This window comes from Schistocerca cancellata, chromosome 2 (assembly GCF_023864275.1).
Source record: "Schistocerca cancellata isolate TAMUIC-IGC-003103 chromosome 2, iqSchCanc2.1, whole genome shotgun sequence".
Lineage (NCBI taxonomy): Eukaryota > Metazoa > Arthropoda > Insecta > Orthoptera > Acrididae > Schistocerca > Schistocerca cancellata.
Genome location: NC_064627.1, coordinates 729,783,686 through 729,804,517, shown reverse-complemented (window position 1 = coordinate 729,804,517; position 20,832 = coordinate 729,783,686). Strand labels below are relative to the sequence as shown.

Below are 20,832 nucleotides of genomic sequence, written 5' to 3'. Positions count from 1 at the left end.
TTAATTTAACATTCATAGAATGTAAGCAAAGAATACAGGTATTAAAATCATTAGGGGAGGAATCTTAGTTCTGAAACTTCTCTGAAGGAGACATTTTAAAGTTAATGGAGTTTCTAGAGCAAGAAATACACAGAGCAATTATAGCTCAGAAGAAAAGTACATGTATATTCAAATGGGCTACCCTTGGCTTCAGCTCTTGATACACAGTCTAAACAAAATAGGTCTAGATGCAATAATAAGAGGACACCAGAACTGTATTTCATGTTCTGTGCCAAACCTTACTGGGAGTAGAGGAGCATCTCAAATATTGAAGTTGTGTAACCACTGTTTCCTTTGTCTCAAGCACGGCCATACTTTTAAAAAATTGCATGGAGAAAGGCAATTTCTGCTCACTACATAGAAACAAGCATTACAAATTTACTTGTGGCCATACAATATCTACATCTTCCAGTGTGCAAATGAGTTCTAGTTCAGTGGGTGATGTAAACATGTATTTATGTTACTGGAATCATAGCCCAGGAAAAACTTGTACATTGTATTCTGCTCACAGGCAGCCAGTCTACCTTTCTTAACAGATCTTTGAATGCCAGTCTAAATTTACACGTAATTGACACTCTGGCCCAGACAGCTGACACATTTGAGTTCATGATTACCACATCTGAATCATGCAGACTCATCTACCTGAATTTAAGAAGTACGAGTTGGAAGCCAAAATTTTCGGGACTGGTGCTACCATCTGGAAAGTAGGAGTAGTAGATCTTGGTGAGAGCTGCATATCTGATGAGTCGGTGTGCGAATTGGCATTCAGCTGGGAGGAGGTGTTGCGTGTCCACAGTGATTTCCGTAATACTCTGTGTTTGGTGTGTGGCAATTTTACGATGGATTCACAAACAGAACAGAGTGTGTGTATCAAATTCTGTGTGAATCTTGGGAAAAGTACTACGGAAGCCCTTGCAATGATTCATCAAGTGTTTGGGGGACAGAGCATGAGCTGTACGCATGTGTTTGAGTGGCATGCTCAATTCAGGGCAGACATTGTTGCCAAACTTCAACAACTGGTTCATGCAGATTGAGGTCAAAACATTCAAGACCTTGCGCATGAAGTGGGTATTGGTTATGAGAAAGGTCAACGAATGTTGACTGATGAATTGGGCATGCATTGTGTCGCTGCAAAATTTGTACCAAGGATCTTGACTGCCAATCAGAAGGCACAGCATGTTGAAGTGAGCATGGACCTTTGTCAGACTGGATCTGATGATCCAACCTTCTTGTCATGGGTTATGACCGGCGATGAGAGCTACATTTACGGATATGACCCAGAGACAAATAATAATCATCCCCGTGGAAGAGCCCAGGCTCTCCGAGACTAAAACAAGCGAGGCAGGTAAAGAACAAAGTGAAGAGCATGATCATCATTTTTCTTTGATACCAAGGGACTTGTGCACAAAGAATTAGTCCCACCCAGACAAACAGCAAATTCTGTGTACTGATGCGACATTTTGCGACGGCTCCATGAAACCGTGCGGCGACGACGGCCCGAACTTTGGGATCAAGGGAACTGGCTGTTGCATCATGACAAAGTGCCCTGCCACATGTCCTTGCTCACCAGCACCTTTTTGGCAAAAAACAACTGAAAACCTGCATAATATCAACTTTTAAATCAGTTTATATTTTTTTTTTCCTTTTGCTGAGAGCTACGTGGAAGGGAAAGCATGATCCCCCTCTAGCCACCGGCTATGGGTATCATTGCCAAGACCACTTTCTCTGGTCAGTCTTTCTTCTACTCCTTCCCTTACCACATGTTGAATCCCCCATGACTAACAGATTATCATTTCCTTTTACATACTGATTTACCCATTGTCTATCTCTTCATCTTATGGTCGTGATGTCGGCATGTATGCCTGAACTGTTGTTGTTGGTATTGTTGCTAACAATTCTGATGAGAACTACACTACCACTGAAATGTTCACAGTAATTCATTCTCTGTCCTACTTTCCCACTTGTAACAAGACCTACTCCTGTTAGACCATTTCCAGCTGCTGTTCAAATTACCCTACATTCATCTGAGCAAAAATCCTTATTTTCTTTCCATTTCACTTTAGCTGACCCCCACTATATCTAGACTGAGCCTTTGCTTTTTCCTTTACATACTCAAGTTTATCTCACCCTTGGCAGTTCCCTCCCAGAGATCTGAATGGGGGACTAATACAAAATCGTTTGCCAATGACACATTTTCAAGTTCAGGCCACATGTTCTGTGGATACATGTTGTGTGTCTCTAACGAAGTGGTTTTCATTGTCTACTGCATCCTCATGCCCTTGATAATTGCTGACTATTCAGCCTTTTAGGACAGTTTCCCACGACAAGGGTAAAAGAGTGCCGTGAGAGACTGTCCACTCCTCCACCGTCTTTGACAAGGCTGATGGTAGAATGATGGTGACTCCTCACACTGAGAGTCTTTTATTCAAAATTTTAGCAGTACCTAAGTTCATGAGGTATCAGGGAACAATGTGGGTGCTCAGCATATTACACCTCATCTGTTTGAGAATAAAGCTGTTGGTGGTCCATCAGAGTTGTGCAAAATGTTTAATAAATCACATCTTGTCAACATTTGGCAAGTTAAATCCAACTTTTTTGGTATTGGTAAATCTGATAAATTCTTGAAACCTGGTGATCCTGACAACTGCATCACATGCAGCTATAGGAAACAAGTAGAGAAGAAAGTATATCAATTATTAAGAATCACCAGTGCAACATAAATTAGTTCTGCACTCAGTCACCTGTGCAGTGTGTCTTTCAGGTGACTTCAATATCCTGACAAAATGAAATACTTGCTACAGAAACTATATTCTAAAAAGAGTGAAAGAGATAATTTATACAATTACTGATCTATTTCTTTGCTACCAATTTTTTCAAAAGTTTTTGAGAAGGTAATGTAGGAGAGTAATCGCACATATCAGCACGCATGATCTGCCACTGCGAATCACAGTTTGGCTTCTGGAAAGGAGTATTGATACAACATGCAATTTCATCTTTTGAGTGTAGCGCACTAGCAGGGCTACTGATAAGTTGAGGACAGTTGAATTTTGCTTTAACAAAACCATTTTAATGTTTGGACTATACAACACTTTTGTACAATTTGGGACATTATGGGATTAGGGAGAGAGCTCAATAGTGGTTTACCTCATGTATGGAAAGCAGAAAACAGAAGGTTGTCCTCCAGGGTCAACCAACAGGGAAAAGGTTTGATTTTGACTAAGGCCATGTAAAGTGGGGGAAACCACAAGGCTTTTCTCAATACAGCAGAGTATTGATTATCAGAACATCAGTCAACTGAACAACCACTTACCCAAACTGTTACTTGCTCGCATGTGTTTTTTCAAACTATAACTCTGTCATGTCTGTACATGTATTCCATTATGGGATTTGTTGTTGACAATAGCGAATCATTCAGAAGAAACTGCAGTAATCATTCAGTTAATATTACACAGAAAAATGATAAGCATTTGGATAATACTTCCTACAACATTGTACATAGAGGTATGCACTATTCAACAAATTTAATTTTCCATAGGTTGCCAGCAGAATTGAAAAAAAAGGGTGATAAACTACTTGTATTTAAAACCAAGTTTAAAGGTTTCTTTGTGGCATACTTCTCCTATTCTGTGCTGATGTTGCTGACAATAGTTGATAACTTTCCTCTGTAATGTGTTATTTATTCATATATGCTCTCACATTTTATGGGTTTTGTTAATTATTTAATTTTTTGTTTACAAATTTTATGATCAGCATTCTGTACACTATGTGCGGACTCCTTCCATAACAAGAAGCTTTGTCTTGCATTTCTATTGTTAAATAACCAAAAAATTGTGGGACATTCAGGCAACTATTCCAACAGCAAGTGATTACACTGAAAAGAGTGTGATACATCTGTTAATTATTGGATTGTTATGCCTGTTTCTATAAATGTAATATATAGTATAAGTATAATATATAGTTTGAATCCACCATATATTTTATCTTTTTGTTGCACCAATTCTTGCACTGTAGTTTTCGTACTGAAATTTATGGAGAAAATTATGAACTACTGAAAATAGACAGAGAAAGGCACTCTTTATTTCCAGGCACATGCTATCTTGTGAGATACAGTAGTTACATCTGGCAAAACAGATGCAGTACATTGTTTTTAAAACTACCCTTCCATCTTTTCTTACACAGGCACTGAAGCATCGTCTCTGAAGTGTTTGCCTGATGGACTAGTAGACACTGATCGATTTCTCTTCCCTTGATTTTTCTTCCGTTTTGGTAACTCTTCAGAGGGTAAGCTGAAAAATTACAAAATTGTTTACATAGCAATAATGAAGTAAGGCAACTATTTAGCCCTATTAAAATCCTGAAATGATTCTGTTATTTTGTCTTTATATAACTAAAGAAATTTACCATCATGTCTTAGGATAAAGTTTAGTTTGGGGAAAGATAGTTGAACCTTTCCATGATAAAAATTCAAGCATTTAGCTTAGAATTATAAGTGAGGCCGCCACTAACATTTTAAAGATAAAACTGGAAAAATGGTTTTAAGCAATGGAGAGACCTGCCAAATTTTAGCTGAATACTTTGAAAATCTAGTAAATTGTGAAGAGCCTAATGACAAATTACAATTTCAAAAACCGCAACATGAAAATCCACCATCAGAACCACCTACAGTAGAAGAAATAGAAAAGCTTATCGGAGCATTGAAAAATAACAAAGCACCAGGAGAGGATGCGACAGTAGCAGAAATGAGGAAACTAGGGGGCTTATCCACATGGCAGAAAATTCACGAACATTTGGACAAAAGAAATCATACCCAGTGACTGGAAACAAGCATTGATCCATCTTAAAACGGGGATAAAACAGACACCAACAACTACAGGGGTATATTCTTGTTACCAGTAACATACAAAATACCGTCGAAAGCATTTTTAAATAGAATAGAGGAACAAGCAGGACCTTATATAAGAGATTATCAAGCAGGATTTAGAAAAGGTAGATCATGTGCAGAACAGATTCTTAATTTAAAAACAATTTTGAGAGTGAGAGGTACACGAAATAAAAATACAGTAGTTACTTTCATAGACTTCAAGAAGGCCTACGACTCAGTTGACAGACAAATGCTACCCAGATATTGTATGAATCAGGGATAGACGAAAACAGCAGAAGACTTGTTGAACAAATGCTCACAGACGCAACATCAAGAATTGAAGTTTCAAGGAGAAATTTCTGAACCATTCAAAATCAAAACAGGAGTTCGACTAGGAGATAGACTGTCCCCAATTCTCTTTAACTTGGTTTTAGATAAAATAGTAAAAACTTGGGAAAGCACATTAAAAAACAGAGGCACAAAGGGTACAAGCATGAGCCAAGGAAAGAACAAATTGGAAATGAAAAGTTTAGCCTTTGCGGATGATAAGGCATTGATAACTGAAAACTGAACAGATGCAACAGTTATGCTTGATCTGTTATATGAGTTTGCTGAAAAGACTGGGCTAAAAATATCCTATGAAAAAACCAAGTATATAGAACACAAACATAATACAGAAATGTTTATGAAAACAAAGTATGGAAAAATTAAAAGAGTTGATAAATTCCTGTCCCCAATTCTCTTTAACTTGGTTTTAGATAAAATAGTAAAAACTTGGGAAAGCACATTAAAAAACAGAGGCACAAAGGGTACAAGCATGAGCCAAGGAAAGAACAAATTGGAAATGAAAAGTTTAGCCTTTGCGGATGATAAGGCATTGATAACTGAAAACTGAACAGATGCAACAGTTATGCTTGATCTGTTATATGAGTTTGCTGAAAAGACTGGGCTAAAAATATCCTATGAAAAAACCAAGTATATAGAACACAAACATAATACAGAAATGTTTATGAAAACAAAGTATGGAAAAATTAAAAGAGTTGATAAATTCAAATACCTGGGGGAGTGGATCCAAGCCAATGGACTGGATAACACAACAAATAAAGAAAGAATAAAAAAGTTCGAATTTGCATATAAATTAACACGAAACTACTAAAATACAAAATCAGCATCCATACAAGCGAAAATTAGTCATTATAATTAGTTATTATGACACAAGCAACATATGGATCGGAGTGCCTAACATTGAATAAGAAAGGTGAATTAAGAGAACTAGAAAAAAGAGAGAGAAAAATACTAAGAAAAATTCTAGGTCCTGAGAAAAACAATGAAACTAGATGGATTAAAAGGAGAGATGAAGATTTATACAAAAATACAGAGAAGATCACAGATACAATGGGGAAGCGGCGGCTAAAATTTTATGGACATTTAAAAAGAATGGAAGAAACACGGATTACAAAGAAAATTTTTAATTACGTTAGTAAGCTGAAAAAAACTGTAGGATGGATAGAAACAGTAAAGAAAGATGCCAACAAAATAGGTGTTACAGAAGAAATAATACATGACAGGAATCACTTCAGGCTACTGATAGAAAACACAAATTATGAAGAAGATGAGCCAAAACCTCGACGCAAGAGAGTGTGGACAGATATCAGAGATGAGCAGTTGGAGAGAAAATGAAGTAGTACTGGGAAGAAAGGAAGAAAAAGAAACACCATAAGTCTTAAGTTGTATGCGGAGCATAGCTGGCCAAATTCATAAATAAAAAATAAAAATAAAAAAAAAACCTAAAGAAAAATTTTAGTAATCAAAATGACCTTGGAAACATTTCTCCCTTTCCTGAAGAAATTTTATTTTAAATTAGGAACATTAGAAATACGGTGCTAACTTTTTTTTAACTTGGTTTAATCTTAGCAAAAATTTCCTACTGTCAAATAACATAGAAGATTCAATATCATCTATGCCATGAATGCCTCAGTAGATGACTCAAAGAAGACATACTCAAGCTGAACCCTAAAATGATATCCTTCCTCGACATTCTCCCTATTCAACCTAAAGTTCCCTTCCATCACCCCTCTAAACTTCACATCTTATGACATAACTACATCACCATTCTTAGTCCAAAGTTCCTGCAACTGCAACTACCACCTACACCAACTGCATCACTAGTATAACATACTCAACAGGAAATACCGAAGTCATTTATCAGTTCATGTGTGTTCATTGCATGGTTATCTACATGGGGATAACCAAAACCACATTGGCATAACAGGTGAATTGGCACAAATGAATTGACACCTCTTGGGGGCATAATGCAGTCACTTGTTGATCATGCTCTACAGCATGACTCAAGAGACCAGAATGGCGACAATAACATATGGGTCATTTGGATCCTATCAACCAGCATATTCTCTTGAACTTTTGAGACAGGAACATTCTCTACAACATATCCTTTTATCCCACCAATCTTCCAAACTTAACCTACATATCCTAATCCACCATCCTCCTCTTCCTTTCAACATTGGTGTTAGTCAGAATCCATCCGTCTGTTTGTGTATCTATCTATCTGTTTTCATGACTTTATTTGTTATATCTACTTATATTATGGCTTGCAATAATGTCAATAATTTTGTACCTACCCACTATGCACCCAAGTTTCAGACACTAATGTCATGTACGAAAACAAAACATCTCTGTGATTATTCCTGAAACAGTAAACTAAATGATGGAGTTTCAAGTTCCTATGAAGTTCATTTGCAATTTATTACATTTCTCATTTAATGAAATCATTTCATGACAGTACAAGGCAATTCCAAATGAATACTGTGATTACTATTTAAAGCACAGCAATACGTCCATAATAATTGCAGAGACTGTAAAAGAAAATTCAAACTCTTCTTTACTTACAGTGGTAGCCCATTAACCTGGCTTCTGACAATCTGGCACATTCAATAATTTCGTATCGCTTCTTACATATTGCGGATGCACTCAGCAGAATTCAGTTGTGCTCGGCAGTGGTCAACAATTTCAAGTTGTGTAGTGCCAACAATTGTTTCACTCACCTGTCAGACAGCTTCTGCCATGTACGAATTGTCTATAGCAATTAGAAGAGTAGTGCTTTAAAGTGTAGTCATGAATAGTACTGTCCCATATAGTAAATTACAGTAGTTCTGTGTAATGTTGTGGGAATGTATTCTCAACATAGCATCTCTTAAAACAAAGTTGAAGTAAAATGTAAACATGTTACACTTACACTACAACAAATTCTTGCCATCAGTAATCAGACTGAGAAAGATGAGAATCGAAATAAGATTATGGAAGAATATGAAGTTGGTTCTTCAATAATCTATAATATTTAAAAAAATAAATAAAAGTAAGCTTCAAAAGTTATAGTAAAAGACACTGAATCACAGAAAACTTTGAAAAAGTCAAGACTAGATCATCTGAATAAAATTTTGTACACATGGTTCTGTGCCAAAAAGTCTGAAGAATACCTGTAACTGGGACTATGATTATGGAAACAAGTAAACAGTTAAATGATAATTTGAGGTTATCAGAAACTGAATGTGTATTTTCTTATGGTTGAATATATCAATTCAAAACTCACCATGGAATTCGGTAGCTTGATGTAGGTGGAGGGGAGGGTTTATGACCGGCAGATCAAAATGCAGCTAAAGAATACAAATTTGGTTCAATACTGTAACTTAACTGCTAGTCAAATCTACAAAGCTGATGAAATAGACATACTTTGGAACGGGCAGGTGAAGATGAAATGTGCACCGAAGGTCTTTTTTTTTTAATAAATAAATAAAAACCAAGGATTGGTTACAGTTCTATTGTGTTCAAAGGCTTCAGGAGACCACATGCTGACTCTTTATGTTATTGGCAAGTGCAAAAAGCCAAGAGCTTTTAAAGGTGTTTCAAATTTTCCTGTAATTTGTGGAGCTTATCCCAATCTATGGATGATCTCCAAATTGTTTAAAGATTGGATTTTCCATAATTTCATACTTTCTGTGGGAGAAAATAATAATAAAAAAAGACTTGGTTTTCCCAAACAGGCAATAGTTGTAGTACACCCTCCAGCACCTAAATTGATCTAAGCGAATATATTCACCATGCTACTCTTTGCTCTTTGGAAGGCTTAGCAAAAACTCAGGACGTACGCCTACAAAGAAGAAATAGACTCCACTATCCTATCAAAGATTAAGCTACTGTTGAACTGTCAGGCGTCGCTCAAAATGAAATATGAGATGAGATGAGGTTTTGGACTGGATAGACACTGACAGCTAAGCACTTGTAGTTGAAAAAAATATCAGACGAACTGATAGTAGAAAGTGTGATAGCACCACAAGAGCTTCAACCACCAGATACTGAATATGCTGAAGAAGAAGGGGCTGATGCAAAAAACTCAACACCTCCATCTACATGTTACGCAGCAGTTGCCGCTATTGATGCGTTTATAAGATTAGTTGAAAGCAGCAAATCCTACAACATAGCATAATTTTGAAGGGAAAAAAATCAAAGACAGAGACATTAGGTCTTGTTTCAAGTGAATAAAACACTGAAATACTGTAATATAAAACACACATGGTATTGCACTACAGTATGTACTGTCCTGAACTTAACATGAAGTCTCAAAATTACACTACAACATGTAGGCAATAAAGTTTTTTTATTTGTTCTCTAAAATGTTGTTTTATACAGTACTATACATTTTCATTTCTCTAATAGGAGCAGAGAATGTATAATAAACAATCGAAGGCCAGTCACTGGTTACCCATAGTTTACCTTGCATCTCACACCCTGTACTGTACACTGGTGTTCTTAGATGATGTCCAGTAATACATTACTTTTGGCAGTCCAGCACTGCATTTTGGGTTATGAAATTGTTTTTGACAAAGGATTTCATATAACTTCTTAAAAAGAAATCCACAGGTGTTAGATACCTAGGCAACTATGGGCAGAACATAATATTCTCCAGTACAATACTACCAACCCACAATTTGGAAAATAGTGATTTAAGGTGTGCAAATCTCCACATCCCAATGTGAGGTTGTTCCATCTTACTGAAAGAGGTAATCTGTAGATGCAGTATGAAACAGTAGCATCAATCTTGCTCCAGTATGTCCATGTAAATGTTTACCGAAACACTTAATGAAGTGAAATGGACTGCACAATTTTTGTGCTTGCATTGATCAGAATCCTTACTATTGTTCAATTACATCTACATAAATACTCAGCAAGCTACCATGTAATGCATGGCAGAGGTTACCTTGTACCCCTATTAGCTGTTTCCTTTCCTGCTCAATTCACAACTAGAGCAAGGGAGAAAAGATTGTCTACAGGCCTTCATACAAGCACTAATTTCTCTTCCGCATCTTTGTGGTTCTTGGCAGCAGTAGAATTTTTCTGCAGTCAGCTTCAAATGCTTGTTCTCTACATATTCTCAATAGCGTTTCATGAAAAGACAATTGTCTTCCTTCCAGGAATTCCCATTAGAGTTCCTGAAGCATCTGTGTAATACTTGCATGTAGCGCGAACCTACAGGTAACACCTTCATAGACAAGCTATACTTTCCTAGAATTCTCCCAGTAAATCAAAGTCAACCATCACCTTCCCTATTACTGCCCTAACATGCTCATTCCATTTCAAAATACTTTGCAACATGGCATCTCGACATTCCATTGACTTGACTGTGTCAATCAGCACATTACCAATGCATTGCTAGAACATTACGGGATTGTTTTTCTTGCTCACCTGCATTAATTTACATTTTTCTTCATTTGTAGCAAGCTTTTATCCATCACAACAACCAGCAATTTTGTACCAGTCCTCTTGTGTCCTCTTACAGTCAACCTTCCCGTATACCACAGCATCATAGGCAAACAGCTGCAGATTGCTGCTGATCCTATCTGTCAGATCATTTATGTATATAGAAAATTACAGCAGTCTTATCACAATTCCCTGCAGCACTCCTGACTTTAACCTTGTCTCTGATGAACATTCACAGTTGAAGACAAGGTACTGGGTTCTTTTATATAAGAAGCCTTCGAGCCATTCACATGCCTAGGAACCTAATCCGTATGTTCAGACCTTCGTTCAGAGTTTGCAGTTGGTCACTGTGTAAAACTCTTTCTGGAAATTCACGATTATGGAATCTGCCTACTGCAGGATATCGTGCGAGGAAAGGGCAGGCTGAGTTTTTCATGACTGGTGCTTTTTAAATGTATGATGATTTGTGGGCAGAAGCTTTTCTCTCTTAAGGAAATTTATTGTGTAGGCACTCAGAGTATGTTTCAGAGCTTTGCAGTAAACCAATACTAAGGATACTGGTCTGTAATTTTGCAGGTCCAGTCTTTTACCCTTCTTGTATACAGGTGTCACTTGCACTTCTTTCCAATTGCTTGGAACTTTGTGTTGGGTGACAGATTCATGAGAAATGCAAGCCATGTAAGGAGCCAATACCATGCAGCACTCTCTGTAAAGAAGAACTTGGGTTCCATCCAGACCTGACAATTTGTTTGTTTTCAACTCTTTCAGTTGCTTCTCTATGCCAGAGAGCCTATTACTATGTCCTCCATATGGGAGTCTGTGCGATGGTCAGACTATGATATGTTTGCAAAATCCTCCAGTGAGAATGATTTCTTAAATGCAAAATTTTTTCTTTTGTTATCTTATACTGACTCACCAGGCTGGTAAATAAGTGACTGGATAAGTGTCTTTGACCTGCTTAGCGATTTTATGTAGAGCGAGAATTTTCTCAGCTTCTCTGGAATATCTTTTGCTAAGCTATGACAATGGAAGTTGTCGTATGCTTTGTTCTTTTTTGAACTGAGATTGCAATCATCTCTCCTTCTTTAGCATTTCTTAAATTTCAATATTTAACCAAGGTGGGTCTTTTCTTATGTTAATACACTTACTTGGCATATCCTTCTCCAGAGCACAATTCAGAGTTGTGTTTGCTATAAGACAGAGATCAAGAGCCTGTCTGAACAACTTGCAGGAATGTACCTGGGAGACATCTTCGAGAACCAGTTGTTGAAGACGTCACCCAGCTGCATTCTCGTATGTTGTTTCAACATTTCATACGCTGGAAGACATTCAAGTTTCACATTTATGAAGGCTATTCGCATTTCCCCAAAAGTTTTTCTTATTCTGAACTATCCACTTATTTCCAGTCTGACTTACTCCCCTGCATTCAAAACCTGTGTTTCCACTTACACATAACCTAACATTACATCTCCAATCAGAAAAACAGCACGAATTCCTACTCATAGGCTACCATGTAAGGCTTTGGTCTTCCGCAATCATATTTGTCCCAGCTGTGGCAGATATCTCACAGTAACAAAAATTATGTAGCAAGAATCATGCTGTTCCAGTCTTTTTAGCATTTAAACAACAGAGACAGCAATTACCTTGCTTTGGCACGAGTGCCTGGGCCCCAGTATCGCTGTGGGTTTTCCTGGAAGCGTACAAGACCCATCTGGCGAGATTCTGGATTAGCCTTCTCATGCAGATTAAATGAGATTGTTGCTGCAGGTGTACGGGAAAGTATAGCTGCTGCATGAGACGGTAGTCGATCCCTACGAACTGGATGTATCTGCTCCCAAGCCCGCATTACATCCCACAGAAATGAAACTGGAGCATCAGTCTTCACAGAGTTTTTGTGAGCATGGGACAAAGATACTCGATATCCTGCATTTAGCAATGCAGACCTGGAACAGAAAATTAAAATTTTTATCAAACAGTTTAAAAACTAATTTTGATTTAAGCATCACAGAATCAGAAAGTGCTGTTAAAATGTTTCATGCTTCATTATTAAATTAACAGCATTTATTTCAGTTGCAATGATACAACATAACTGACCACAACGAAAACAAATAAAATAATTGAGAGACTAAATTGAAGATATATTCCTGATTACCTCCCAATGTATAAATAATGGAACTACAAAGATGATTCATCGAATGGCAGAAGGTATGAATTTATGAGAAAAAGAAAAAGGAAGATTAATAAAATGGCTCTGAGCACTATGGGATTCAACTGCTGTGGTCATAAGTCCCCTAGAACTTAGAACTACTTAAACCTAACTAACCTAAGGACAGCACACAACACCCAGCCATCACGAGGCAGAGAAAATCCCTGACCCCGCCGGGAATCAAACCCGGGAACCCGGGCGTGGCAAGCGAGAACGCTACCGCACGACCACGAGATGTGGGCAGAAGACTAATAGATTATAACTATATGGATTTTCTTAATAGAACTTTCCCTGTAGCTGGTGGTGGTAATTGTAAAAAACACTTAAGATTTTTGCAAAGCAACAGCTAATAAAACTTAATCATCAACATGTGCAGAGTTATTAGCAACATGGGAAATCTGTGGACCGTACTTTTCTTAAGGTAACCTCACAACAAGATTCTCTGTTTCCCTGAAATATCTGTAATTGATAGCGAAGTATTTCCAGTTATGAACATATAAACAATGATCAAGAAAACAAACTATCACTTGCCTTTAAGATGAAGTGCACAAGCTTTCAGTTTGTTGTCTTTCTCCAGGGTGCCTGTTGTTTCTTAAACTTTTTGCTCTGAAGAGCTAAAGGAATTCTAAAGTCTACATTCCTATGTAGAGATTTATCTGCCAGTCATACATACAGAGTACACAAATTTTTTTGTCCATTTCAGAAGAAGATGTACGGAACAATGAAAGCAGGTGCCATGCTTCACACTGCCTTCCACTCAGAAATGGGAGGGGCAGGTGATGGGGAGGGAGGAAGGGTGGAGGAGGGAGGAGAGAATATTGACCACTGACCTTCCTCACACAGTGCAATAACTATTCTTGTATTTTATGGTTTGTACCAAGTATCATCTTACTAACAAAAGATTTCTTTTTTTCTAATATTAAATTTATATACCCCACTTATATAATACAATCTGTTAACATTTCCCATGGTGACATAGCATCTCAGTGAGCACACTAAATTTGACTACAGAGGTTATCAATCAATACTCATACACATTTTTAATGGCTAAGCCTGATTCAACTGTTACCTCACTTTCAATAGCAGATATAACATCTTAGCTGAAGGATGCATCAATATGTAGTATATCAGGTCTCCAACTAGAGTCTTCTAGCAGGAGATGAGGAGAGATGTATGCTCCTAGTACATACTGATGGAGTCATCAAGGTTAACAAAGCGCGTAATGAAAATCTGGCAAGTAATCAAAGATGGTTGCGTACTGCACACAATTCACACAGTTCTATAACTGGGTCGTTGACAGGCAAAGAAAACAGAATGACACCTTCAGTAGCTTTCAGGTGACTCCTTTAACAGCAGCTGTGTGGGGTAGAACTATGAGAGGAAGAGGCAAGCAAGTGTATGGGACAAGAATGCTATACATGGGCACAGGAGCATGATGGTGATGACATGGGGAAGTGGATTGGGAGGAAGTGCAGGACAGAGGAAGGGGAGGCTCTTGGGTAGGGGACGTGGGTGCTGAGTGTTTCTGGAGAATAAGTGTGGGAAGATCACAGGAATGAAGGATGTGTCACAAGGATAACTCCTATCCACATAATTCAGAAAAGCTTCCACCAGGATAACGATTTCTAAGCAGGGTTTTCTGAAAATTTCACAAACACATTTCTCCCACCATATCTTCACACACCCCTAATCTTCTCATCAACTCTAACAAGGAACCCCTTGAGTGCGAAGTCACAAGTTCAATCTTTAACACGACTCATTTGAAAATGCTGTGTTAAAAATAATGCCAGGACAAATACTATCTGCTATTGATTGTCCACGTGCATCAGGAGGACAACAGAAAATTAGTGTGTGTGGCATGCAGAGATCAACCTTCTTTGACATGTAACTATTACACTTCACAAAATGGACATCGCCAAGGTTCAAGAAATGTTCAAAACAAACCATTAGCTTGCACCATGGACACCGAATGAAAAAGGCGTGCCACAGTGATCACAAAGGTTCGCACCATCAAGATCGAAGGCAAACTCCTTGAGAGTTACAAACTGTGCAGGACATTCAGTTAGGTATTCACAATTAAAGAATGCATACAGAATCATATTGGTGTAATGGTTGATGAGAACTGGTGGAATGTCATGGCTTGCAACCGAATGCAGAACAGTCCGTTGTGGAGCTTTTCGTGAAACTGGCTTTCCTTTAAGGCAAAGCTGCAGATAGTGTGTTTTACATGTGGAAAAACATCCACAGGCTGAATTTATACAGTGATTCCAGGTAGTATAAATTGTAACATCATACACTTTACGAGTGATAGTTTGCTCTAAGGGAGTATGATTTTTATATGCAGACTAAAAATCTCCCAAAAGCAAGTTATTTTAATCAGCTACTGGCCAAAAGCAGTGCTCATGCCATAGTTATAGTTCTGTTATGCCCATTTTCCCACTGTTGCTTGCTGTGACATAGATATTCCCTACCGCCCTTAGAAGATCACACACACCAGAAAGACTTGTAGGGGGTAGAGCATCTCCACCTTCTTACAGTACACTAAACAACTTCCTGTACAAATATCTTACAGATTAACAGTTGGCACAGTTGTACGTGAATGCGTTAAGGCATTGATGTTAGGTGATCTTGATACAACTCTCTTGGTACCTCTAATTTCCAGGGTTCCTTTTATATGCATTTCTTCTTCAAATTTTGACTGACTGGGGTTGAAAACAAATTCCTAATCAAACACTGGGATAAGCTTGTATATCTCCTCTACAAATTTTCTGGCCAATTCCATTGTTTCTATGCATCATCAAGTTGACGCCGTGTTTCAAATTTCATTATCTTAAATCCCGCAAATTGTATCGAGCATCCCAGAAACACACAAATACCCGTTTTTGTAACAAGTGTGCCTTGTCCTCCTTTTAACATCCATACTTTTTCCTGTGCACTAAATGGTCATATTGCTGCTGACTTGTTTGAAATCTGTTCATACTTTTTTTATTATTATTATTATTTTTTTTTTTTACTATGCTGTGGATCATCTTCCACGTATGTAATTATAAGTAGCACCCACTCCTTGGACAACTGTTCTTTACTGCATTTCACTACAAATAGGATTTGTGGCTCCCTGTCCGATAAGGATGATGAACTGTATGGCTTGACCCCTGTTGCAATATCACTTTCACTTGTAAAGCATGTATCATCATCATTGTACTTCTCATGAAGATTGACCGCAAGTTCAAGCGTATAATACACCGCACATTCCACTTAATCATCTTGCAAAAACACTGATATTTCATCTGCCACTTCTTTCTCACTCTGCAGAATTCCTTGGGTTCCTTTCTGATGAAATGTCAACTTTGGCAACTGCTGTTGTAGATATAATGCAATGTTTGGTTTCTTTGTCGTTGTCATTACTCTGCTTTGTATCAACAATACTATCACTGCAGCACTGTTGTGAGTTACTCATTGAGTAAACTGTTCAACTACAACCATTGCCGCACACTAAACTTACCATTGGAAACGTCCAGTCCCACCCCCCCAGTAGCTTTTAGCAATCAATATTGTTGTTCCATAGTTGACAATACGGGGAGCACCGAATGCTGTAAAATAATTGGCCTTTTATGATCTCACACTCAAGTGGTTCCTTGTAAGAACCACTTGTAAAGGAGCACCTGCATCATCACCCAATATCATACCAGATTGGAGCAAATGAACTATGCCCTTCACCAGGCCATAGACTATTTATCATCATGCGCAAAAATGGGAAACGACCAACCCACAATCCTTCCCACCCCTCCTAAAGTGGTATTCCTACATCCACCCAACCTGCACAATGACTTGGTCCATCCCTATGCCACTCCCACTCCCGACCCATTGCAACAGATGTTGTATGACTGTGGAAGACCCATGAGCAAAGCCTGCCCAATTCACCCATATAGCACATCTTAACATACCATGTCACAGGCATATCCTAATCCACCAGAGAAAGCACCCATATAATATACTAGCCCTGGTGCAACATCAGCACAGTGTTTTATGTGGGCATGACCATCAACCAGTGTCTACCAGAACGAATGACCACCCCCAAACTGTGGCCAAGCGCAGAGTTGACCAGACAGTGGTGGAATATTGCAGAGAACCACATATTCAAGTTTAAAGCTGCTTTAAAACCCCTGCCATCTGGACCTTCCCCCGTTCCTCCTCCCCCCCCCCCCACCAGTTTTTCTGAACTATGTAAATGGAAGTTACTCTTGCAACACATCCTGCATTCCCATACTCCTCCTCACCTCAATTCCCCTAACTCACTGCATCCACAGCATCTACCAAACATCCTCCCCTTCCTCGGTCCTGCATTCCCTCGCTACCAAACAGCCTCCCCTTCCTCTGTCCTGCATTCCCTCCCAATCCACTTCTCCATGTCATTGTCATCATGCACTGCATGAACTAACTAGCTCCGGAGCCCAAGTGTAGTATTCCTATCCCATACTTCTCTCGCAATCCTGTCCCACAGATCTGGCACCTCCCTCCAAGCCATCAGCTTCCCTTCCCCAACCCTCCTTCCCATTGCCTGTTTCCTCCACCCATCACCCATCCACTCCACCTGATATAACCCCTCAAGCAAGCCTACTAGCTGAATTGCAGCCCTGAAGATACCAGCATTGTGTGTTCTGCCAGCACAATGTAGTTACACTTGTGTGTGTGTGTGGGGGGGGGGGGGGGGGGAGGGGGCAGCAAGCTTCTATCTCATTGACTGATTTGTCCAAGAGCCCCAGCAAAGCTTTTTTCCTGTCAGCACTGAACACTTTCACTATTCAGTGAGTTGTGTTCCTTATTCCTAAATTATTACAATTTTGCCACAACTTTACCTATTATATTTACAATTCCTTGACTGAAATAGTCTTTTGGTAATAGGAACATTCTGCTTGTATTTATATTATAACTTCCTGTTTAAGGGGAAAGAAGGGTTATATTAAATACGAAGAAGTAACAAAGAATGCGGATAGTTTATGAGTAAGGTAACTTAAGAAAAATACCAATGGAGAAAATGAAAGCAAGTTCTTCAAAAGAGGAAGAATGAGTCGACTTAACACTTTGAAAACCTAGACTGAAAGGGTTGCGATGAATTAAGAGTACAGTTTATTTATTTATTTATATCTTCCGTTAGCTTAGGTACCTATTATTAAGTCTATTTGTGGGTCTTGGTGTAGAAATCTGTTGAAAACCTACATTGAAATGGTTGTGATGACTTAAAGAGTAGTTTTGTGAGCATTACACACATTGCCTTAAGCCAACAAACCGAAGTCTTGGACTCCATACCAGGAAGACAAATGAAGCTCAGGAGAGCTGAGACTGGGGATGTCCTAGTCCTCATTAAGATCGGTATTACACTATCAAATTTCTTTGTCAAAGATTTGATAAAAGATGTGATCAAATGTTCGTCAAATATAAGATCTATGACGTGGTTCTAAAAAGAGGTATTACGCTGTCATCATATTTTTCATCAAAGTTCAAGATGACTGACAACAACAACTTGTTATTACCCGCAGCAGTTGCATGTACCACAATTGCACTGTGTGCACTTGCGGAAGAGAAGAGGGGGGAGAAGGAAACATACCTGGGTGAAGCCGTGGGTTTTAGGACGATACAATGAAAGCATTCAACAAAACTTGTTACGTGAGCTTATAGTGGAGGACATCAAGTCATACATCAATTACTTAAGATGGATGAGCATACATTTCTGTGTGTGTTCTGTGAAGTGTATCCTCATATCACAAAGCACAATACTCACTTAAGAAGACAGGCTCACTGTAACACTCAAGATTCCTTGCTACAGGAGAGAGTTAGGTTAGGTTAGGTTAGGTTAGGTTAGGTTAGGTCAGGTCTCCAATCTTCTTAATCTATTTTTGTATTCAGGGTGCCTCACGTTGTAAAGCACCTCATCAGTTTCATACATCTCTATTAGTTTTGTCAGGACACACCAATTTACTTACCGGCTATGTTTTTAAAAACACTACAGATGACAGAACGCTGCAACGATGCTAGCGCTCCATGTGCTAACATGTCACATTGCAGTGAACAGAAGACAAGCGACTTCTATGATCAAATCTACAGTGAGGCCCTAGATTTGATCAAATATTTGATGACATTTGACAAAGTTCCCTATTACACCGTCAAATTTCTTTGACAAAGATATTTGACAAAGATATTGGACAAAGAAACTTAATAGTGTAATACTGGCCTAAGGAAAAAGAACAGACTCATGTTGGCATCTACATTCATATTATGCATCATAAAGAGCATAGCAGAGGGTGATTTTCATTGTACTATGTAACAGAGTTTCCTCCCATTCCATTCGTGGATGGAGTCTGGGGAAAATGGATGTATGAACTCTGTACTTCCAAGGTACATTTGTGAAGTGTCTCACCAATATTGAGATAAAATTAATAATGATGGAAATATCAAGTGCATTTGATACTTATAGTGCCTATCGGCCATATGCCTGCTCTATGAGCCTCTTCAAATAACATATTTTATTATTACTGTTATAATTATGTAGTATTTATGTATTTTTATCTTCCATTTAGCTGCGGATGTAACCAACAATATGCACATTTGATAAATGATGCAGTTGGGTGCTGAGTATCTTGAATCTTCTGCGTCCTGTATAACACTGTCAAAAGCATCACATCAACTGGATACGTAGCTTTCTTCCAAGCAAGCTCGACAATGTTGTTGAATATGGGGGTACAGAACTGATTATGTATAAGTGCATGGTGTCTGATGAAAGCGTTATGACTGTGCAATTCAATATCACTGTTATTGAGTAAAACTCACTCATAAATATGTTCCACAAACTATTTTCCTTGGTAAGAAATACACATCCAAAATCTGAACAAGGGGTGTTGTGTCTGGTAGAGTGATTGTTACCTGTACGTGTTTATGTGGAATTAGGAACATGTCCCGTTGATGGTTAGATTAGATTAAATTAGATTAGATTGATGCTTGTTCCACAGATCATGAATATGACACTTCGTAATGATGTGGAACGTGTCAGGTTAATAAAAGATGTCTGTACAAGATATTACATTACACAAAATATTGCATGACACTAATGTTTAAGTTAGTTTTTTTTCCCCTCCCTTAATTTATATCTAAAAATTCAGCCAATGAGTAGAAGGAGTTGTCATCTAGAAATTCTTTTAATTTATTTTTAAATGTTGGTTGACTATCTGTCAGGCTTTTGATGCTGTTTGGTAGGTGACCAAAGACGTTTGTGGCAGCATAATTTACCCCTTTCTGTGCCAAAGTCAGATTTAACCCTGCATAGTGAAGATCATCCTTTCTCCTCCTGGTGTTATAGCTATGGACACTGCTATTACTTTTGAACTGGGTTGGATTATTAACAACAAATTTCAGAAGTGAATATAAATACTGTGAGGTTACTGTGAGGATCCCTAGATCTTTAAATAGATGTCTGCAGGATGACCGTGGGTGAGCTCCAGCAATTATTCTGATTACACATTTTTGAGCAATGAATACTTTTCTACTCAATGATGAATTACCGCAGAATATGAAGCCATACGAAAGCAGTGAATGAAAGTAGGCATAGTAAGCTAATTTACTGAGATTCTTATCACCAAAATTTGAAATAACCCTAATAGCATACATAGCTGAGCTCAGACGTTTCAGCAGACCATCAATGTGTTGCTTCCAGTTTAACCTCTCATCAATGGACACACTTAAAAATTTTGAAAATTCTACCTTAGCTACAGACTTCTGTTCAAAGTCTATATTTATTACTGGAGTTGTGCCATTTACTGTACGGAACTGTATATACTGTGTTTTATCAAAATTTAAAGAGAGTCTGTTTGTTGAGAACCACTTAATAATTTTGTGACAATTACATCACTCAGTTCTTGGTTTTTGGATGTCATTACTATACTTGTATCACCAGCAAAAAGAA

At 38.2% G+C, this 20,832-nt stretch overlaps 1 protein-coding gene across 1 annotated transcript in view; it reads right to left on the bottom strand.

The window, feature by feature from the left end:
* Nucleotides 1-4,094: 4,094 nt before the first annotated feature.
* Nucleotides 4,095-20,832, bottom strand: part of LOC126162531 (probable tRNA (guanine(26)-N(2))-dimethyltransferase) — an 82,638-nt gene continuing 65,900 nt past the window's right edge. The window contains exons 8-9 of the mRNA XM_049919103.1: nucleotides 12,316-12,615; nucleotides 4,095-4,325 (exon numbers count right to left, since the gene is read on the bottom strand). Of these exons, the coding sequence (XP_049775060.1) occupies nucleotides 4,211-4,325; nucleotides 12,316-12,615 (415 nt within the window). The 3' untranslated portion in view covers nucleotides 4,095-4,210. The remainder of the gene's footprint in view (nucleotides 4,326-12,315; nucleotides 12,616-20,832) is intronic.